This window comes from Tenrec ecaudatus, chromosome 5, assembly GCF_050624435.1.
Source record: "Tenrec ecaudatus isolate mTenEca1 chromosome 5, mTenEca1.hap1, whole genome shotgun sequence".
NCBI classification, from domain to species: domain Eukaryota; kingdom Metazoa; phylum Chordata; class Mammalia; order Afrosoricida; family Tenrecidae; genus Tenrec; species Tenrec ecaudatus.
The window spans coordinates 26,816,039-26,840,249 of NC_134534.1; the positions used below are offsets into that span (position 1 = coordinate 26,816,039).

Here is a 24,211-nt window from a genome sequence, read left to right on the forward strand (position 1 = left end):
AGCAAATTGTTACATTTTATCTTCTCTTTTAAAAAGTACTAATACCAAAAATATAATGAAAGTTCATTCAATTTCATTTTAGAACATATGGAATCTTTTATTTTAAAGATTATATAAAATAACAAGTCAGATAAGTATGTTTTCTAAGCTTAATTATTCCCAATATTTTCCCCTCAACACACCAGTGTTGGTATCTACAACTGGGTCACAGATGAAGACTTCGAGTTCTAAATTTACATTGCCATGTATTCTTTGGTTTTCAGCATAATTGTTCTATATTTATATAAAGGCATTAAAATATTTCTGAAAATGTTTTATAATCCTGCCTTAATTTTTCTTTAAATTTCTACTTAAAATTAACTTCCTTCCCTTCTCTTAATACAGCCCATAGCTGTAAACAGCCAGAAACACCTGCTCATGCAAATGTCGTGGGAATGGACCTTCCGTCACATGGTTATACACTCATTTATACCTGTCAGCATGGCTTCTTCTTAGCAGGTGGGACAGAACACCGAGTCTGTAGATCTGATAACACCTGGACTGGGAAAGTTCCTGTTTGTGAAGGTAAGTTCTCTTTAGACGAGCCTTTAGCCAAGCAAGCTGTTCTATTAAGCATCCCTCAGAGGCAACAACATTGGACAGGTTGTTAAGACGGCACACAACTGGACAGTGTTTCATTTTGTTGGACGTAGTAACAGAGAGAGCAAATGCAAGAGACAAAGCCCCAGCAGAGATTAATTTAAGAGCAAAGAAATGCATCAGTCACACCAAAAGGAGGGGTACTGTAGACACTTCTGGATTCAGAGTTACAGAAATACTCAGGTATTTTTATAGCTTTTAAAACTTGTCTGTGCTGTGCTTTTTCTTCTTGCCTTTCTTTTTCTTCGAGTTTCTCTGTAAGGTATGGAAAATTGCTGCCAGCATCTCTGGCTTTAGACTTTTCGATCATAGCAACGCTCGTAGGAAGAGGCTTGAGGACATATTTCAGAAGTTGGATTGTCTGTGCTTTGGATTAAGCCAGTTTCTCTCTAGCCAGAGTGATAGGGTGTTTGATGAGAGCTAGGTGACATGTGCAAGTGAGTTAACATTTGAATATGACAATTACTATCAGGACCAGGAATAATGAGTTTGCCACAAAGTTAAAAGACTGTGAATAGACTTCCCTGTGCCCTTGGAGTAACCATTTCCATGTTCCTTTGTGCCTCTAGAGTATAAAACATTGTCCCGAGATGGTACAGCAGAGTCAACCTGCCTCTTATCACAATGAATTAAAATTGAGATAACTATGAAATTGTATGCTTTACACCAGGGGCCGGGATGAGACCAGAGTTCTGTGATGAACAGAACATTTTTTGATCAGAGAATAAGACTGATGAATCATCATATTTTATGTGTGTGTGTATATGTGACTACGCATTACTAATTATATTAACTTTTGTACATATTTTATTTCTATTCATAGCTGGTTCTAAAATATTGGTGAAAGATCCAAGACCTGCCCTGGGAACTCCCAGCCCAAAGCTAAGCGGTTAGTAAGTTCATCTGTCTTTCTGGAGGTCCTGGTGTCTATAAGTAACCTGTATTGTAAGCCAAAGCCATCCTTTATTTAGAAATGTGTATTTTGGCAGGAGAAAACTATTAACCTGGTCATCTTTAATTTGGGATTTGACAGGTCATATTGTAAGATGTTGAATTTACAGCACTATTAAACCATGACATGTTCATATTTCAAAATATTATCTATAGTTCTCATGATAGAAATTTCTCCTCAGGAATATGCTCAAATAATAATATAAATATTTAATTTTTTCAAATAAATATAATGGCAGTAATTTTATTTAAATTATGCATTCTGGCCATCCTTTCCTCTAAGGAGCACGCTGATCCTACTTCTTCCAAGACAGATCAATTTGTCCTTTTTGGCCATCCACGGTACCTTCAATATTCTTTGCCAGCACAATTCAAACGCATGGGTTCCTCTTTGTCTTCTTTATTCAGTATTCAATTTCCACAGGCATATGAAGCTATTGAAAATACCATGACTTGGGAAAGGAGCACCTTACTCCTCAAAGTAAAGTCCTTGCTTTTCAGTACCCTAAAGAGCAGCACATTTACCCAATGCAGATTGGCTCTTGATCTCCTGACTGCTGCTTCTATGAGCATTGATTGTGGATCCAAGCAAGACAAATCCTTGAGAATGTCCATCTTTTCTCTATTTGCCAGATGCAACTCTAGAAGCATAGACAGTGAAAAGATTAATCACCTAACATATCAATAATGATTTAGAGTCAAGGATGGCCAGACATTGTCTTAACATCTGTTAGGTCCTGGTACGTGGTCAGGAGAGATGAGTCCCTGGAAAAAGACATCCTGTGTGGTCAAGTGGAGGAGCAGTGAGAAAGTGGAATGCCCTCAATGAAACGGATGAATATAATAGCTGCACAATGGGCTCCAGCACGGGAACAATAGGGAGGATGGGGCAAGGCCCAGCAGGGTTTCCTTCTGATGTGCAGAGGGTCGATCTAGGTCAGAACTGACCCTCCAGCACCCAGCAACAGCACATCAAGTACCAACCTCGACTGTCCTGGAGAGTGGTTCTCAATCCTCCTAATGCCGCGACCCTTTCATACAGTTCCTCATGATTTTCGTTGCTAGCTCATAACGGTATTTCTGCTACTGTAAAGTATTGGGCAACCCCTGTGAAAGGGTTGTTCCACCCCCAAAGGGGTCACAACCCACAGGGTGAGAACCACGGGTCCTGGAGAAACCATGAAGCCTGGCCCCTTAAGAGATCTCTCACGCAGGAAAAGGGGAAACTTTAGGAAGCAAAACCGGAAAGGCTCTGCAAGAGTGAAACAACGTGATTCCTAAGCTTGACCCAATGTACATGTGCAGGGATATCTGTCTCAATTATAGACTAAACTTATCTCAAGGTTTATGAATTATTTTAAACCATGGATTGTATACTAGGCAATAAGTAAATAAATCTGCACAGTATCCAAGAAACGTTATTCATTAATCTGTCATGATGATATAATTTAAAGTTTTTTAAAAATGGATAGATTTAAATTTTCTCTGAGTATTTCGAAACGAAAAAAAATTGTTGATATGTTGTTTCTGAAGCCTGTGAAGCAAAGTTTAAATTCAAAATGATCTTGAATGAAAAGATGATCACCATCATCTTTATCCTGTTCATTGTCATTCACATCAGATAGAACTGAATGCCACTTTAGAATTTACAAAGGTCGGTTAATTATTTCTATTATTATTTAACTCATTTAAATCCATGTAGACACAGGTCTCTAGGGGGAACAGCATTTCATTAAAGATCTGAGAGTACTCTCATTCTCTGCTGTCATGTCCATTCTGACTCATCCTCCCATGGTGGGACAGGGTAGACTGGTCACTATGGGTTTCTGAGTTGGCAACTCTTTAGGAGAGCAGGAAGACTCGTTTTTCTCCCATAGGTTGACTATTGGGTTCAAGCTGCTGACCTCGTGGTTAGCAACCCAGCAACAGTACACTGCCAGAGCCCCTTCATCAAGCATGGGCTATGGAAAAGAACAAAGACATTTACTCACGGCATGTCTGCTTCTTTCTGTTGGAGCATCTTTCTCTCCCAAATTCCTGTATCATTCGAAAACCGGCCAATTTAACTTGTTAGTCCCTTCTGCAAGCTTGCTCTACATCTGCTTTTCTTATCCCCAAGCACTTCACTTTAACATGCTTGTTACATCAAAGGCATAAACACTATAGAATTTTTAGACAAGTTTCTACCCACATCTTCAGAGCATGACTGTGCTTTAAGTTTGCTTTCAAGAAAAGTGCCAATAGGTCACGGATTTGATAGAGTTCACATAGTCTGGACTGTGGGTTTTTTGTTACATTATACATTTACTAAACATGTACTTTATTAGCAAGTAATAATACATTTATGTGATCCAAATTTCACTATTTTATCTGAATAATAATTATTATGATGGCTGAGGTTAAACACCTAGCTGAGCATTCACATCCATTATCTTTTGTTTTCTTCTTCCTAACAACACTCGGCTAATCGTATAGCAATTATGAGAATTTTAAATTGAGTTTAGTAATTCTTGGAAAATCATAGTCTTCCGTGAAGGGATGGTAATTCAAGCAGTCTAACTCTAGTGCCTGTATTTTTAAACCTTCTGTTCTGGTGCTTATGAATTTTAATAGTAATCCAAATAATTCTAATTGAGACATTCAATAACGTTTCAAATCTTGAGGGTGTTCTATGTTGATCCTTGACAATGGTGTTGCTTTATTGCTTTGCTGAATAGCATTCAGGGAATGCACAAATTGAGACCCTAATCACTGTAATCTTAGTGAGAATAAATGTTATGGAAAAAGGAAAGATTAGTTTAATAAATTTTCAACTTCTTGTTTTTACTTTTTTCTTAAATGGCTATTTCCTACATCTACTCTAGTCACTCACCCAATAGACAGAGCATCTGTGTTACTCTCATGAAGAGTGACCAGCTCAGAAACCTACAGGGGCACTTCTATCCTGTCCTATAAGGTCGCTATGAGTTAGAATCCCCTCCATGACAGCGAGTTTTTCTTTGTTTTTTTTGGCTAGCTCAGGAGCCCTGGCGCAGTAGTGGTTTTCCATCAAGCTGTTAACCACAAACTTAGCCGTGCAAATTCACCAGTTACTCCACAGGAGAAAAAAAGTTGGCTTTCTAATCCTATAAAGAGTTACAGTCCTGGAAACTTACAGGGATAGATCTACTTTGCCTTAGTGAGTCACTGTGAGTCAAAATTCAAGATCAACGACAGTGAGTGAGTGGGCCTGGCAAAGCTGATTTCAGAATTAGCATATCTGATTGTGTAGCCAGGGGTTCCTGGACAGTTATTAGGATCTGAGTAAACTTAGATATAACTGATTTATATAATTATAAACAAGAGAACACATTTCTACTCTGATAAGTCTTACACGATCTTATCGAAAATAGAGGGCTCCTTTTAAAATGAATGTTTAAAACATTTGGATTATTATCTGATTTTACCACAAGTCATCTCTTTTCCCCATGACAATTAAGTAATTCCAGACACAGTGATTCTTTTTTACATAAATATTCTTTAACCTTAAACCGCAATGCTGTAAAAGGTGCATGGTCCTTGTGTTAGTCTGGGTACTTTAGAGAAACAAATCCAAAGAGACTAATGTATAAAAGAGAGTTTTATATAATGGTTAAGTGTCCATCAAGAAAACATCCCAACCTAGTGCTGACCAAGCCCACAAGTCCAACATAATCCCATTAACACATATGTCCAATACCCATCCACAGAGTCCGCTTCCATCTCACAAAACACACATTATGATGCCAACTGCAGGAGGAAAGCCGAGTCAGTGAATGTGTAATCATCTCAGTACTGCCAGGGGTTTCCACACGGCTGCTCCAGCACACAGGGCTGCATCGGGATAGGTCCACGTGGCTTCTCCTTGGGGATGTCTTGCAGGAAGTGAGCCTTGTCAGCTGAAGCAGGGGACTGGCTAAGGTAGCTTCACCCTGGCCCAACCATCACAAAGTAAGAGACTCAAGAACTAGAAATGCGAGGCTCACCAAGCCATTTACTCTTAGCCATTCAAATAATATCACATGTGTTTATCAGCCAGGTTGGCACATTAACTTTAACTCAGTTCTATATTCACCCAGAATCATCTATTATTGCAGTCATTGAACTCAATATTGTGAATGGTGGCCAAAGAATTCCTTGAGGGCTATTCTTCAAGGATTATCATTTTTATTTCTATGTGGTTCCCTCCCTATGACCCCATTCCCACTGCTAGAAGAAACATATACCTCTGAGGGACTTGCATTGTGATGGACTTGGTTCAGTAAAATAATTTTATTTTCCTAGTTAAATAAATATATTGGTATAGGAGATTAAATAAGAATGAACTTGGTAAGTACCTGGGTTCTAAATCTAAGCCTGATGCTTTTAATTAAAAACCAAATCCACTTTCATCTGGTCTTAATATGTTACATGTTGGGCGGCTAACTGCAAGTTTGGTAGTTCAAGACCACCCACCGCTTTGCAGGAGAATGATGTGTCTCTGAAATGTATAAGGGTATTTCTCCTCTGTCCTATAGGGTTGCTCTGAGTCAGATCAATTTAATGACAATGAGAGCCTCTACTTGGTCTTGTCAATTTTTCTACCACTGATAAAGTCATGAATAAATCTGTCATTATAATTTTGATTTGTCCTAATGATTTGAAATACTTTTTCAATGAGCAGTTCATTTCATTATGTGTTTTCAGCAACACGGTGTCTTTAGTACAATGGCACAATTCCATATAGTGATTTTTATTAATCTCTTATTTAATAACATATTTATAGGGCACTGTGAAATTGATGTGTATGTTTATTTAATCTGTTACAGTTCCTGATGATGTCTTCGCTCAAAATTACATATGGAAAGGTTCTTACAATTTCAAAGGGAGGAAGCAACCCATGACCTTGACCGTTACTAGTTTCAATGCCTCTACTGGGAGTGTTAATGCCACCCTTACTAATAGCAACATGGAACTGCTTCTTTCAGGTATGACACTCAAAAATAGCATGACGTCTTTGCCTTCACCGCCATCATCATCGACTCATTTTTCTAGATGATTTGTAGTCAATCTGATAAGTGCTACATTTGTATTGAGTGCGAACACCCAATGCATTCAGAAATGATGCCTTTCAGTTGTTGGATTAGCAGTTGAATTTTACTACACAAATAAAAAAGTCTGGTTATTAACTTTCTGGTTACCTAGAGAGTATTTTTACAAAACTAGAATGAGACAGCATAAATTAGAACAAAGCCTTTTAACTTGTACAACTGAAAGTTTTCCTGTGCTCATAACACTAAAGAGACAGTGCTCATGATTTCAGAATGATCTTATAACGCAATAATTTCTTCAGAAATACTTAGATTGATATCCAATGTACGACAAAAAAGATGGAGCTAAGCTAGCATATTTGGGCATGAGACCCAGAACCATCCGAATTACATCGCCTTACCCTCACATTTCTGTCTCTTCTGCCTGAAACGCCTGGCTTCGATGGTGGACGCTTGCTCTGCTGTTCTTCCTGCAGATAATCTTCTTCAGATGTCTTCTCCTCTGGTGGCACACTGTGAGGAGCCTAAAGTGGCCTTCGCATTGCATTCCACCTTCTTGATTTTCTTCTTTTCACTGTTGCAAACTGCATTGCTCACTTAAGGCCTAACTAGATTGTCTGTTGACATTGTGATGATAAAAGCTCAAAGAGGGAATCTCTTTGCCATCCAAGAAGTGCACAGGGTAGATGAACACCGGCAACAAAATAGATCATAATGAATTATCCAAATAATAGCTTTGAAAGATCGCCCATCACATTTGAAAATGAAGTATGATTTTACAGTTCAAACATGAAAATATGTATCATTATTAATAAAATAATTTACAGTATAAATAGCATTTTAGAAGAAATGTTAATCCTCACTTTTTATTTTACAAGAAATGATGTTATTGACTGAGTCTACATTATTCCCAAAATAAAAATATTAGAATGTAATACACAGTATTTCTAAATATGTGCCTACATGATATAAATTCAAAGAAGCTTTACATGAATGAGGAAAACTCAATTATGATGACTTACTCACTTAACATAAAGAGATTCTTCATATTCTGTAAGAGTTAGCCCCAAATAAGTTCATGCTTATCCTAACTTAGAAAAGATTTGATGTATATCCCTATAAACATAGAAATAAATATGATTAACTAGATTATTTCACTTGCTTTCATTTACCATAATATATATATATATATAAAATATTCCAGAAAAATGTTACTTTACATATCTCCCCCATTAATAGTAATTTGCTTTAGGTCAAATTCTATATTTCCTGTCTTTCTATTCCAAATATGTTTTATCATACTTTATTACAGAGATGAATAATTATGTTAATAATGAATGGAATCTTAAATTTCAAAAATAACTTAATCCCTATTTTTACTTTGAGCATTATTTTCTGCTATTCTCCTAAACACATTTATTCTTATTCCTCTTCTTAGATCATTATTCTTTAGGAAACAAATTTTAAAACTCATTGTATGAATTTTTGTTTCTATGCCTTATACACTTACCTATATCTACCTTTTCTGCTCTTCCAGTCCGATTTGGTTATCAAGACCCTGCTTAAATGATCTTTTCTCTAAGAAACATTTGTTTTGCCATCCCAGTGTGACATGAACCTTCTCTCTTCCGATTTCCCAGGCACTGCCTTCTTATATGTGTTTTAGCAGGTCATGTTTCTGATATAGATGTCTTAATGTCATTGCCAGTCATTAAGGTTAGGAACGATATGTACTTTTTCACACATCTGCGTGCCTTCAATGGAACACAGAATAGTCCCTTTTTCTGGCTTATAGTATTAATCATTATAGTAAATATTTTAAAATTATTATTTGAAGCATGCTCTTTAAGGCTTTAGAGTCTGAGAAAAGAAATAATTTTGTTTCAATCATCTTGGACTAATTTGATTAAGGCCAGCAATAACAATGATAACAGTGTAGATAATTAGCCCCTACAATTAAGAATTAAGGTAGGCATAGGCTGGGTTATACTTGTACAATTTTCTGTCTCAACACTATTTTTACTTCGATACCTTCTATGCCAATGGTTAAATCATGACACTGTCAATAGAAATTCCTCATACCCCGGGGGAATGATTGATAATGTGCACTAACTAAAATGATAATGATGTCTATAAAGTGAACCAACCGTAGTTATATGAATGAAGGGGAGAATGCATATATGAATGGCGAAGTCTAGCTCCAGTCTAAGAACAATCTCATGAGGAGCTAACTGAAGATGTGAAGAAACCACATGGTGCACGGCTCTCAGAAAGAATAGAGTCCGGTTCGGTTCGGAGAGCCTTGTCTGAAGACCTTGAAGCCATCAAAGTGAGGTGTAAACTCAGTCAACATGGAGGAAGCTAATCAGCTTGTCTGACCCACGGATTTTAAACAATGAAATCCACATTTGAAAGAGGGCGTGGTGAGCTTCCATTGTGCAGAGGATATGGATGACAATGGATGCTCCAAATCAATCTGCAAGTTCCACACCTGGATTTGGTTTTTAATAGTTTCTGCTCTCTTTCAACTAAGATTTCACTGTTTTTTCTAGACCTTGTGTGAGTGTGTGTTTGTTTCTCGTTTGCATATTGCTATTATTTTCTGTGTATAAAATCCAGTATAGGTAAATCTATGAAGATAGTAACCGGATTACTAATTATCTAGGGACACAGCAGGGGGTGGTGGGGGATAATATGGAGCTCACAACACTGAGGATGAGATGAATTTGATTGTGGTGGTGATTGTACAATACTTCTCAACATGGTTAATATGTTGAATTGTGTGAGATGTGAAGTATATGCCAATAAAACTATTGTAAATGGAAAATATTACAGTTTTACTAGCAAGCATTATGTGTGACATAGTCCTCAATTTGAATCTTGTTTTAATTTTCACCCTGTCAATTATCTTACATGGTATATTAAAGTTGCTCTAGAACCATTTATATGTACAATCCCAAATCAACGCAAAGGTTCTTACATTTTACAGGGGTATACAAAAGTCAGGAAGCTCGCCTAATGCTACACATATATCTTATTAAAGTACCATCTCATGCTTCTGTGAAGAAAATGAAGGAGGAAAATTGGGCCATGGATGGCTTTGTAAGTATATTTCTTTAAAAACATACTGCTTGTTTTCATGAAAAATCTGCAGCTAGTTTGTCCAGAAAATAGGGGAAAAAAAGAGGCTTTCTGCTCCCATAAAGATTTAGAACCTCAGAAACTGACAGGGGCAGGTCTGTTCTAGCTTTGAATGTCTCTGTGAGGCAGAATTCACTAAATGGCACTGAGTTGAGGTTTTTTTGTGCTTTTTTTTCTGGTCCAGGAAAATAAAATCTTTTAAATTGACTTAAGAATGAGTTTTTATGTATTTTAAAAATACAATACAATTACTGTACAATGGTAAATCATTTTGGAACACAATATTGGCAAAATATTTTCTTGAGTGGAAATATATTACATATATATTTCAGTATCAAACCTAGTATCATTATATTTTGATGAGATTTGATTTTTTTAAATGATGCCTCTTTGATTGTGTGTTTATGACTGTCTACCTATCTATCTCCATTTACATATTTCTAACTTTGTTTATATATAATCATTTACCAATGATAATTTCTCAGATAATTTCTGCAATTTACACTATCATAAATACATTTTAGGAAATTGTAATTCAAAGTCTTTAGTCATATCTACTAAAGTATGTAAAATACATGAACAATATGCATTAGAAAAATGAAATCTCCCTATTAAGGTGAATCACAGGGTTAGTGTATTTTATGAAGGGTTCAGTGAAGAGGGATGTAGGATAGTTGCTTCTTTGGAGACTCAGAGCATCACCATGGAATCACCTGCCCCATTCAGCCATCAAGGCGAATGGAGGTCTAACTTGACAGTGTAAAGCAACATGTGGTAAAACCATGCACTGCCCAGTAGTCTTCTTTGTTGAAAAATTGGTATGGGTTCTGCCAATGTCCTTTACAAAGAGTGTTAGTCTGGGTACATTAGAGAAACAAATCCACAGAAACTCATATTTATAAGAGAGAGTTATATATAAAGGTTAAGTGCACATCAAGAAAACAACCCAACCTAGTGCTGTTCAAGCCCTCAACTCCAACATTCACCTCTATGTCTGACACCAATCCACAAAGTCCTCCACCATCTCACAAAACACATGCAATGATGCCGACTGCAGGAGGAAAGCTGAATCAGTGAACGTGTAAGCATCTCAGCGCTGGCAGGAGTCTTCACACGTCTGCTCCAGCACCCAGGGCTGCATCAGAGTAGGTGGATGTGGCTTCTCCTAGGGGATATTCTTCAGGAAGTGAGCCTTGCCAGCTGAAGCAGGGAACTGGCTAAGGCAGCTGCACCTTGGTCCAACCATTAGAAAGCAAGAGACCCGAAAACTAGGAACGCGAGGCTTACCCAGCCATTTATCTCCCTGCCCTTCAATTAACCCCACATGAGTTTATCAGCCAGGTTGGCACAATAATCTTGAACTATCTCACAAAGATAAGGCTTTTTTTTAAACAAGGAAAGTAGATAGTAGGTCATCGGATTCAGTAAGCTTCTTTGTAAAGAAAAGAATTTCCATCTCAAGTTCGCTATTCTGTCATTTGCTTAAAAAGTTAATTGCCACAAATTGAAACAAAATTCAGGGTAAATTCACATTACTAGTTAGTCAACAGGATTAATAAAATGCACAAATTCTTATTTTATCCATATGAGATCATACTATATGCATATAAAGAACTTTTAAAGTATGAAATTATATGTCAAAATACGTTGCATTTCTTAGGCAATACTTGTAGCATTGGGCACAGTCACAAAATATGAGGGACAAATGGCAATAAGCCTTTATTTCCTTTTAATCTGTCTGGGTCCAACTGTGGGTCCAGCTTTTTTGAAGGTGTGGCATCAAGTTCATGTCTGCTTCACGTACTCTATTCTATAACCCTTGCTAAGAGAGGCAGCCATATAGGGAATTTTCATCTCTTGTTAGAGGTCATGCATGGTTAGATAGAGAACTAGAAATAAGTCTGTCAATAAGTGAGGCTTAGAAAGGACTGGCTGTGAGGGCTACTCACTTTCTGTTGGCTCAGAAGTATCAGGAGGTCTGGGCCAACACTGAGATGGACAGCGTCCTCCCGGAAAGTGGAGATCAGCAACGAGGAGTGTGCATGTGCTGGTCAATGATTCAATCTACAAACTAACCCCTATCAAGCTCACAGTCACTGAGTGGATTCTGACTCATAGCAACCCTACAAGACAGAGTAGAGCTGCCACTTTGGGGTTCTGAGAGTTCCAATCTTTATCAGAGCAGACCGCCTCAGTTTTCTCCCTTGGAGCTGACCTTGTGGTTAGCAGGTCTATGTATACTCCACCATGCCACAAGGGTGCCTAAGTCTACAAAGTAGAGTATGAATTGAGTTCAATTTTATTCTAGTTTACTGTATCACTGTTTGTTTGTTTTTTGACAATGGTATTCTTAATCTATAAGGAATCTAGACATTTGTATCCTTATATAAATAACCAACTTCCTTTTTGGCTGTATGGTTATTTTAAATCAGAAGTATGCTTTAAAAGATGGTGTGTTCTGCATGATATCCTGTGTTTCATGTTTGCGGGAAATTTTCGATGGCAAGAGGAAAGGTGCCAAGGTTAAAGGTCTCAGTTGGTAAACAAAAGGCATTTTAAACTCACCAGCTGCTCCACAGAAAAGAGATGTGTTTGCTTGTTTCCATTGTGAATACCTGGTTTGCAGAAGGTTATGGGTTAGGGTGGAAGCCCCAGATCCCTTTGCAGAATCCACACAGAGATTCCGGCCCCAGTGCTAGTCGACAGACAGGCCTGTAGAGGTGCTGACAGTAGACAGCCCCATGTCGAAATGTGACATCTGACTTGATTCTCCTTTGACCACTTGACAAACTCGATCAGTTGAATAAGCAAACTCTGTAAACGTGCAGGGGAAAATACCAAAGGAGTCAGCTTCAACGGAATCCCCTGTGAACACAGACCAGTAATGCGAGTCACCTTCTTCTCACGGAGTTGTTGAAAGTGGATGATGGCAGATGTCATTAGGTTAAAATCTAACACCATATCCTTTGACCTCCCTTTTGACCCATTTAAAAGTTGTCCTAGTTTTAATATTTTCTTTACAACTGGGGTTTTTCTTCATTTTATTTTGTCACGGTTTTTAGCTTTTTTTTTTTTTAAACTCTGTTTTTTTGCCTCTGTGTGTTTTTCAGGACATCAAATGCAGGATAATGGTTCATTGGGAATATGGCCAAGGGCTTCTTAGGGAATGGGGAGCTAATCCCAAGGAGTACAAGAAAGGAGAAAATGCTCTAAAATTGATTTTAGTAATGATTGTATAACTTTTCTTGATATAATTAATATTATACATTGAAATTTATGATGTTTGGATTATGTCCCAATAAAATATTTATATAAAAAATAAATAAGCTTTCAAAAATAAAAGACATAGCTTTGAAAACCCTGTGGAATAATTCTATTTTACCCTGTAAGGTCACGATGAGGAGAAATTGACTGGTAGCAGTTGGTTTGGTTTTGGTATAGAGGGAAAAATCTGCATAATATTTATAACTAAATAAAATAGAATTTTTATTAAAGATGGAATATCTTGATATGCCCACTTTTCAGATTAATGAGACTTTTTAATACTTTTAGGTTTCTGCTGAACCTGATGGAGCTACTTATGTATTTCAAGGATTCATTCAGGGCAAAGATTATGGGCAATTTGGACTACAGAGACTGGGTAATGTATTCATTTGAATTTTCATGTGGTCCTCTCTTACCCCAGCCATCACCGGGAAATCTAGTGTGTTTTGTACACTGAGTACACTTACTACATTTTGTACTCTGCGTCGTCAATACTTTATATGGACAGCTGCTAAGATAATCACATTCTTTAGTTCATCCATTGTCTGGGTATCAACTCTGTATAATATTTAGTTTCCATCATAGTTCTAGTAATCCTGACAAACGTCCTTGCCCTTAAGCAAGGAAAATGTGAAAAACTGATATAGATAAAAAGAGAATATTACACTATAAATTATTTGATCTTACCTTATGAGAACTACAGTGCTTCTCTTCAGTTTGAATATTTTTGTGCTTCTCTCTCTGTTCCAAGTACACCATGTGCTTTGAGAACCCATCAGGTATGGCAAAGGAAAATAGCTTTCAGCAATGAGACCCCTTTTCCAGAATTTATAGGCTTCATTATGTAAATTTTGCCTAGTTAGAGGCACGGAATATATAATTTGCCCCACAAATTAGCTAAAATGTTTACATATTTGATGGTCTTTTTTGAATAAATTTATTAATTTAGCTTTTGTTCTATAGCCTTCATAAGTTACACTCTCTCCCATTTTTATATTGTAGTCTTGGTATGTAAAGGATGAATCAGGTTTAAATTCCATCATTTGAACATGTTTTGTTGAAATTCCTTTGCTTGAACTTTTAAAAACTATACCTGGTCACTGGAAACAAACAGTCTAGATGTAAGACACTATTAAAAATAAAACAAAAAACTATGTTGGGGCTTAGTTAAATGTAACTATAAAATATTATCTATATAACTATATTCTAGATGAATAACTATAATGAATAATAAAATGACATTTTATTAATTTTACAAGAGCAATAAAATAATAGATATTTATTTGAATTACAAGGTTGAACTGCAAACGTTGGCCACTCCAATCTTTAATCACCAAACACACACAGAAAAGCACTTTGGCAAAGACACCAAGATGATAAGAATTAGGCTAAGGAGCTGCTGATATTAAGAAACAGAAAGCTGAAATCACTACATAAACTATAAAATGTCTTAAGCACTACCATCGACAGAGTAGTCTTTATTACATTTAAGATTAAGTCCCTGCCTAAAATAATGTTTCTTTAAAAAGTAGGACAAGTATTCATGAACACTGTTGTGTAGTTGAACGTAGAATGATTTTCATGTTATATTCTTGATACCACCTAAAACACTCTATGTGAGGGTAGCTCCCCCCAAGTTGAAGTCCCCCCAAAGCTATGTGCACTGAGATGGCGCATGAGCCAGGTGCGTTGTCATGGTGGCAAAACCAGTTCCCCTTCAGCCACAAATCAGACTTTTTTTGTCACATGATGTTATGCAATCTTGTCAGAAACTCTAAAGAGAAAGGTGGATTCACAATCTGCCCTGGTGGAACGAACTCCAAATGCCCTATCCCCCTCACATAAAACAAAAACAAGTGAGCATTGGTTTTTCGGGGGGTAGTCCCTTGTATATCTAAAGCAGAGTCTATGGAAAAGGAAATTTTGTTTTGCTTTATGAGCTGTTGCCTGTTTCTCCTTTCCCTATCGCTGTGCCAACACGGTGATAAACCTGGCTTTCCTCCCATCATTTTCTGATTCTGTTCCTGCCACCCAGAGCCACTTGTGCAGGCTCCAGTGGAACACTTTCAATCTTGCGCTTCCTGCCCCTTGCATCCCCACATCCCCACACACGTTGTCTTGACCGATCAGCACACCACCAGCAAGTTCTGAAGAAAACAGGATCGTTGTATAGCTACAAGTAGTAAGGTCACTGGCATGCTTATATTGACAAAATATCCTCCGAATCTATATGTTCACGCTGTTCCTACTGCTTGGGTTCAAATATTAATCCGCCCCTCCCCCCCATGTGTTTGTTGGGCTATAAGTTGTCACTGGGTTATTTTCTAGCAGCTGTTTTCCAGTCCATATTTCTTAAATACAAAGCAGCCTGAATCCTCGTTCTGAATTCCTCTCTTCCCTTCCTAAACCCCTTCAGTTGCCTCTCACTACAGATGGGTGAGAAAGACTGGGCTCTTTAAAATGATACAGGTGCCCTCCAGCATCTGCTGCATGCATTCCTTCACACAGATGCACCTGGCACTGGCTTCTCCACATAGATGCCATTGCCCTGGCTATCCACCTTCCATATCTGCTCCAGAAAATGTTCTTAGGTGCCCCCAAATTGAGTGACCCCCTTTCCTCCTGGAAAACATCAGCCAGTAATTACTGCTTAATGTATTCCCCTTCTTTGCGTCTATCAGTCATCCAATTAGTGTGTAAAGACCTTAGTTCAAGAACTTGGGGCTTTACTTATTTATCTTTTATCGAGTAGTCTTTTCTCGGAAAATATATATAGTAATCATTCTGCAAAATGTTGTAGAAGTAAGTTGAAGATGATCTGTTAATCATTTTTGTTAAGTAGACACTTACCTGTCCAAGTAAGTAACTTGAGAAAGGTAGAAATGGTTTCATGAAAGCAGAGGTCGATTTTAATGCAAGACACAGAGAGTTGGTTTTATATTTTGTAACTTATTTGTTTATTTATCTATATATTTATTTTTAGGATTGAATATGTCTGAAGGCTCAAATTCGTCGAATCAACCTCATGGTACAAATAGTAGTTCAGTGGCCATTGCTATTCTTGTGCCTTTTTTTGCACTTATATTTGCAGGATTTGGATTTTATCTTTATAAACAAAGGTAAGCGTTATATTTGAAACTTCTGTGAATCAACTGTTAATACATTAGCTTTAAACATTACTCACTTCCCTTCTCCAGCTATACCTATAAAAAAATTGTTCTTTCAAGTTTACAAGCATTCAACAACCCTTCATCCTTTTACCAGCCAATGTTTGTGTAATACAGAGCTAAAGGTGCAAATTGTTTCTGCATTATCAATGAGATTATAGGGATTGGTCATCTAGGTTAAGGTTTAAATAGGAGAGGTGACATGTCTACAAAATGTATTTAGAGAACTAAGAATAAGCTGTGCACTACCCTGTTAGTTTATGTTACAAAACGTACTGATTTTAATTAGACATAGATTAAATCCTCCAATCCATTTTTTTCATTTCCTCTTGCCTTTTGAAGATTATGTAAGTACTATATTGTGAGGCTATACATAACATGCATAGGTCCTTCCCCACTCAACTAGGACACTCTACTAAGGTGCTTTATTACAGAATTCTCCACTCTTGAAATTTAATCTTTACCAAGGAAATATATGTAGATAATTAAATGAACTGTTGCCTAAATGTATTCTTAGCAAGTAATGGTTTTGTTTTCAAGCCCTGGTGGTGTAGTGCTTACGCATTGGGATGGGGTCCACATGGCTGGCAGTTCAAACCCAGCAGTTCAAACCCAGATTGGGTTTTCTACTCCTGTAAAGAGTTACAGCCTCAGAACCCCAGAGGGGATCGCTGTGAGTCAGCATTGACTCCTTGACACTGAGAGTCTTATTATAAGTGCCATTTTTCTGGTGGCATAGTAGATTAAGCTCAGGGCAGCTAACGATAAGACCAGCTGTTTGAATCTACCACCCATTCCTCAGGAGAAAGTTAAGCCTGTCTGCTTTGTAAATATTTAGGGTTAGAAACCCTAAGGAATCGTTCTGCTCTGTTCTATATGGGCACTGAGTCAGAATTGATTCAATGCATTGGGTTTAATTAGGAAGACTGGTTTATTTCACAAAGATTTATAATCGAATATCACAAAAATATATAAATAATTTATAATATCACAAAGGTTGATAATAATTGGCGGATGCTTAGGTCTGACCACCGTCAGATTTAATTAATAGGTAAAGAAAAATCCTTGCTAAATTTAATCAAAACCAAGCTATGCCAACTTATTATTTTTTTTAGACCTTGGTGTTTATTTACCTTAATATTGATGCTTGCTATTAGCAAAGAAACATTCCTTTATGTCTTTGTGATGCTTGCATTACTAGAAGAAAATTGAGTTGGTCTGGATTTTACTGTGAGTTCAATTTGATAACTAGAATAATATAAATTGTTGGAATCATTGCAATATATGCTCCCAGGGAGATCAAATTGTGAATCCTATGAGACTGAAATCAACTCAGAACTTATTCTTAAAAAAGAAAACAAACAAACAAAACAATGTTTTATCCTGTAGATCAGATAACAATCTCTGATATAAACAAAAATGAAGGGAAATATTTTTGACATAGTGATACATTATTTCCTAGACAAATAATTGTATATGTTTTTGTTACATCTAATGAATTACATTAAGTTATTATTTGATATTTGTGCTATTTGGTAAAACAAAGAGGTGAAAATGCATTTATTTTAAAAGACCCTTCCCCCAATCGTTTCGAGGAATTAGATCCAAGATATAGGGCAGGACACGTTTTATCTTTCTCCCATCTTCAGTGTCAAAAAATTATGCAGTGAGATATCAGAAACAGAAGATAGAATAAAAAATAATCAAGGGTGAGAGGACTTAGGAAATGTAGCAGGATTTCAAGAACAGCAACCTACACCAGCCATCCAGGACACCGTGTGTCAAAGCCAATTGTCTACTGAAAAGTAACTCTTGCGAAATGATTTTTCCTGTACGCTCCTAGTTACTCCTCCCCTGAGATTCCACATTTATTTGCTGTGCTGTCTGTCCTCGGGAGGCCCGACAGCTGTCTGTTTCTTAAATCTGTGTTGCTGCTGCTGTCAGGGAGGTCATTTCTGACTCGAGTGCCCCGACCCTGTAGCGCACATGCAAGGCTCTCTGAGAAAGCCTGGGAGCAGGTCTACTCTGCCTCTCAGGGTGCTGTGACGTGCTGGCGTTGGGTGTTTTTGTTTTTCTTTTAATATATACCATATTAGAATGAAATAAGGTGTTCCTATCTTTCTAGCAAAATTCAAGTACTTTTCCAATTCAGGCCTCAGCGCTAGATGTTTTCAGTTCCTGGAATCTTCCAGTCCTTAATAGTGCAGAAATGGTTCCGTCTTGCCCTTCAGATCGGAAGTTACATTTGATATGTTCAGAGTTATGTTTCCTTATTTAAACCAGAAATTAACTTATTTCCATGGAGTCAATTCTGACCCATAGGGACCTTATATATCCTTAGATATATATATATATATATATATATCTTTGTAGATCTGTATAGATCTTTATGGCTGCAGACAGCTTCGTTCTGCTCCTGTGGAGAGACTGGTTGATTTGAAACACAGATTTGGCTGCTAGCAGGCCAACGCCTGACCAACAGCGAAACCAGGGCCTCTTGTTTCCCTATTGCCTCTCCTAAAGTGCCGGTTCCTTCCACCCCATCACGTCAACCCACAGTCTAGCATTGCTACGGTTTATAACTTTCATCTGCTCACTTCCCTCCATCAGTACAATATCACATCTATGTGAATAATAACTTTATTTTTAATGTTATGTTCAGTGCCTGGAATATATCTTGGCACATGATTGGTATGCTTAGTGAATATTTATTGAATGAATGAATAAATATTAATTAAATAAAGCTTCATTATAATAGTAACATATGACCATGCAAATAACAAAAACATATTAGAAGAAAAAGTGTGGTAGTATTCCTGATACATACCATATATACTTAAGTATAAGTCAACCCAAATATCAGCCAAGGCATCTAATTTCACCACAAAAGCTGCATTAAAACTGTGCTGAAACACTCGGCTTATACATGAGCATGTACAGTGTTTGTATCCAAGAGCCTTAATGGCTTACTGCTTCAACTCTCATCTGCTACCTGGACAAGTGGAGCGCCCACTAGTTGCTGCACAGGGGAAGACCCGGTGACCTGTTCCCATAAAGTTGACAGCCTTTTGAATCCCCGTGGGGCAAATGTGCGCTGTTTGCTGAGGGCTTACCAGGGATCAAAATCAACTGCAGGCAACCTAACGCAACACCCTGTGTATATTCCACATATTGCACTACATACAAATAGACATTTAGACTAGCTGAGAATAAAAGTTATGATTGTAAAGTGATGTTCAAACTTGACTTACTTTGTTTATGATTTCTCAATATTGCCTTATATTATTCATTGTTATATTATTCAGTATGACGCCTCAAGTGTTTACTATTTAATCCTTACTCTACTACTTCCAGAAAAAAGCGAACTTAGAGCTAATCAAGATTCTCCTTCACAGGACTGCACCGAAAACACAGTATACAGGATGCTCAGTTCATGAAAACAACAATGGCCAAGCCGCCTTCGAAAATCCCATGTACGACACCAACGCGAAGTCCGTGGAGGGGAAGGCGGTTCGATTCGACCCCAACTTGAACACGGTCTGCACAATGGTATAACACAGCAACCCCCGGGCGCTTTTCCAGAAGCTCGGAAATCGAAACACACAACAGTGCACCTTTAGTTCACTGATAAACCAATTAAAGCACACTTTCCAGACTTGATGGGTCACCTTTTCCTGCGGAATAACAGAGAAGAGTGTTTTCTGTTTTTGTTTTTCATAAACTGGACCATAACTCTTCTTCATGTTCACCATGGAGAGTTTTGCGGAAATCTGGCTGCACTCTGAGAGTGCTTACTCACCGTTTATTTGCTTTTTTAAAAAAGGAGATTATTCTAAAACATAAACTATTTGCATATATTGGAGGAGCATCCACTATCAGTATTTCTGTGCTTTATAAACTATATTAGAGGGACTGGGTTTAAAAAAAAAGATATAGGGTAGAAAATAAGAGCTATACTTAACAAGAGTCAATAAATCACTGACTTATCTTTAACCATCATGAGCTACATCCTGGCCACAAGCCTGTATCCATACCACACGATCAACTCTTCTTGTTAGTTGAGGTGATTGATTTCCTTACTCCCCTTGTTATTGAAGATTGAGTCACACTTTCAAATGTTCATAAGCTAATTTATGCCACGCTGATTTGGACTTTTCCTGTTGTTTAGTTTGTCAGTGTTATGATAGTCCTCCGTTTGGCCTTTGTCATAGTGTTGGAAAAGGGTAAAGTCATTCTGCCCTCCCGGTTTTCTCATGATGGGGTTACCAATATAATTCACGGAACCATGGCTTCGGTTTGTTTTGTCATCCTGAAAATACTTTGGCTGGCAAAAATTACCTATTAAAATGATGATTTTTACTGAGACATTAAACTTACTATTCATTACCAGGCTTTTCAATTTTCCGGAAAGACAAAACAGTACTTACAAATCTAGTATTTACATTATGGTATAGCTACATTTTCTTCAAGACAAGTCTTAAAATTTATTTGATGTTCTACTGAGACTTCTGACAGTAAGTTAGAACTATATTTGGGTTCATATCCTAAATATAATGACTTCACAATTATTTTTCTAAATCATCCACATAAGTTTGTTTTACAAAGTTTGGATTTATCAAATTGCCATATATTTCAAAAAAGCTAAACCCTTATTTTTATTGAACAGTTTCCAGGTACAGCAGGTTGTTTTCCCTGTCAAATGAAGATATGCATCTCTAAGTTACTGGTGGCTTGTTTACAAGTGCACCATAGAGTAAGACCAGCATTTTTTTATTTAGTAGGTCATTGTCTTCCTTTGATAGCATGTTTTCCTCTGTTGAATAAAATTATATGCCCAGTGTGAAATCTCTGTTTTGTCCCTTTAAACTATGGATAACTCTGTGAACCATCTCAACCTTTTGACCATGCGACAGAGTGCCCCTGAGAGAAATCACGGCACCCAGGAGCTGCTTGGATCTATCTCTGCATTTAGTGAAATTCTTGTATTTCCACTTTGAGATACATTGTTTTGGAAATTCATACAATTTTCTCAACATTGTACTCTACTGACAGGATGCTGTTTTAAATTTTACACCGTCGTCAGTTATTTATTCTTGTTTATTCAAATGACTGCAATAACAACGATTCATTCATTAATGTTAAGGTTAATACATTTAAGATCTTGTTTAAACAATGTTTCTTCTGCAACTGGCTACTCCTCTTATATTAATGCATACACTTTTGTAAAGAAGTATATTTTTATGGGAAAAAAACTTTGTAAAAGTATGATGTAAATTTTCAGTGCGATGTAAACAAAATAAAAATGAATAATTGCTTTTGTAAAACGTGTGTTCTTCTCTAAATTAACTGCACCTGTAATGGGTTGTAAAAGGTAAGAACAGCCCACATTACTCTGGTATTTTCAGGTTCCCGAAGGGCATATTATCTATACTTAGCAGCATAATAATAACATATTGGTGTTCTTCTTCATTTTAGTCTGGAGTTCCCAGTGTTTGATGCTATATTACAGGTAAACAAGTTCCCTGTAAACATAATAGTCCCTTGATGAGGCATTAAGTTCTCAGGTGTTAAATAGAAGCTTGGCGATTGGGACCCTCCCAGCAGAGTCTGGGAAGAAAGGCTGGCGTGTGCTTTGTAAAGTCTGGGCCTTGAAGACTGACACGAGCCACGCTACCCTGAAACCGATGCTGGAGCCAGGAGTAGGAATCAACTTTGGACAACTGGTTGTTTTTGTTATGTTGTTTCACTTTGTTTCTTTTTTGTGTGTTTGCTTAAGCATAATAGCATATAATAGCTTCATCTTACAATTTTTTAAATGTGACTTTCTTAACACTATATATATTTAGGTATCACAGTCAATTTTTAATTTATGTGTAGCATGCTTTCATTTAGCATGTTTCATCGATTTGAGCTCAGTAGTCATTTTGAATTGCTACCGTAACTAATACTCAGAAACATCTTGCCAGATGGTGGCCATTTCAAAAGTGGGTCATGGGATGTTTTACACTCAAGAAAGTTGAAATTCTACATAGTTCAAAGTAAAATGTACTTAAATTAATTTTTATTGGAGAACATTTTTCCATAAGACGTATGTATGTATCTTGTTGTCATTAGGTGCATGGAGTCAGTAGACACTCTGTAGACAAGAAAGAAAAGCCATCCGGTCTTGCGCAGTCTTCACATTTGTTTCTGCGTCTGAGCCGATTGTTGTCGCCACTTTGTCATTGCATTCTGTCGGCTTCCCTTGTTTTGCCTTTACTTTACCAAACATGATGTCCTCGCTACGGGATGGTATCTCCTGGTAACATGTCCCAAGTAAGTGAGGTGAAGCCTCCTCCATCCTTGCCTCTAAGGAGCATTCTGGATGTACATCTTCCATGACAGATTTATTCGGTCTTTTGGCGGTCCATGATCCTTTCTGTATTCTTCACCAGCAACATAATTCAAATATAGTTGAATATTATTTTTGTTATAGGATCTCAGATTCCAACTTTGATATAATCTATTGATGTTGAATATCTCTCCTTATTAGACCTTCAATTTAGAACTGAATACTTACTGTGAGTATTGTCTCTGTTAACTGGTTGCTTAGCTCCAACGCTTACTCTTTAGATCTCTTATGTTTTCCTTTGTTATTCTTGCCTTTATTTTGACTCTTTTGGTTTTGTTCTTTTTGTAATTTTTACTCATTTTAATAGTGTTTTCTTTCTTCTGATATTTTTTCTTATGCCCTACCCTCACTTACATATCTTCTCTTCTTAGCCATTATTTTAAAATTTTATTTTTCTTGATATTCGTTATTCATCAACCTCTGCCCTCTCAGAAGTTAGCAATGGTTCTATTGGAAATGAGCTTTAGGGCCTATACACTCCCTTTCTACTTAAGCACATAAGAGACATGTAAACCTCGGGGCTCTTGCTATTGGAGTATAATGTCAGCGATTACAGATACACATCAAGGGCTAAATTTAGTTCACCTCCCTTTTCTCTTAGGAGTCCTAGTGGCATAGTGGGATGTGCACTGAACTTAAAAACAGAAGGCTGAGCCCAGCAGCTGCACGGTAGGAGAAAGAAGAGCTTTCCGGTCCATAAGGATGTGCAGTCTTGGAATTCTAGCAAGCTATTTGGCTGCGCCCTACAGTGTCAGGGAGAATCAGAAACACTGCCACGGCAGGGGGTGGGGTTGGCTCCTCTCTTACAAGTGAGTAAAAGCAGTCATCTAGCACTAATTTAAAAGATCGATCAAATAATCAGATCCTATACTAAGAAAATGCCAAAGTATATTAATCTGTGAATAAAACTTAAAATAGGCATATTTGGGGTTAATTTTGACAAGTAAAAATCTCTTTCAAAGAGTAACAGAAGCCCATGAAGCTGAGAATCCATGTAGAATGGGTCATTTGAAATGAGGCTGAAAGAAATATTGATGTTTCTTTTTTTAAAGATGACTTTGGAGGTAAGGGACTATTGATCTGAGAAGATATACATGTTTTAAAATTTGAGAAATATCTTTCTGTCATCACTTTCATAAGCTTGCCATTCTAAAATAATTCAAGAGTAGATTTAAAAGTTAACCGGGGAATAGAAATGGCCAGCGGACAGTAGATTTCATTCGTCATCGTCCAAAGAAATGGAACTAGTGAATACCTGCCAGATACATTCCCAACTTTTAATAAATTCCCATGCCTAGGCATTTTATTAGTCTGGAAAATGCAGTATATTCTATACATTCAAATTCATAGCTGTACTTTGTATTGCACTATGGAACTCAAGACCTCTTTGTGCAAACTCTCACAAATCCAAACCATGTTTGTAGCTATGCGCATACTGTGAAGAGAGGGTGAAAATGTGGACTTGAGCAGGACCAGTGAAATATGGAGTTATCGAACTGAATTGAGAGCCAGCCACATGGTGCAAATGATTGGGCATATTGGAAGTAATTTTTTGTGTGTTCAGAAGGATTTATTAAAGCAATATGCTATCTGGAGAGCATTGTATGATA

The 24,211-nt window shown here is 37.2% G+C and overlaps 1 protein-coding gene across 3 annotated transcripts in view; it reads left to right on the forward strand.

Annotated features, from left to right (window-relative positions):
* Positions 1-19,765, forward strand: part of CSMD3 (CUB and Sushi multiple domains 3) — a 1,306,760-nt gene extending 1,286,995 nt beyond the window's left edge. For all 3 annotated transcript variants that reach the window (XM_075550585.1, XM_075550586.1, XM_075550587.1), the window contains 7 exons: positions 385-564; positions 1,463-1,528; positions 6,417-6,575; positions 9,628-9,740; positions 13,332-13,419; positions 16,027-16,162; positions 19,606-19,765. In XM_075550585.1, the coding sequence (XP_075406700.1) occupies positions 385-564; positions 1,463-1,528; positions 6,417-6,575; positions 9,628-9,740; positions 13,332-13,419; positions 16,027-16,162; positions 19,606-19,765 (902 nt within the window). The remainder of the gene's footprint in view (positions 1-384; positions 565-1,462; positions 1,529-6,416; positions 6,576-9,627; positions 9,741-13,331; positions 13,420-16,026; positions 16,163-19,605) is intronic.
* The last annotated feature ends 4,446 nt before the right edge of the window (positions 19,766-24,211 follow it).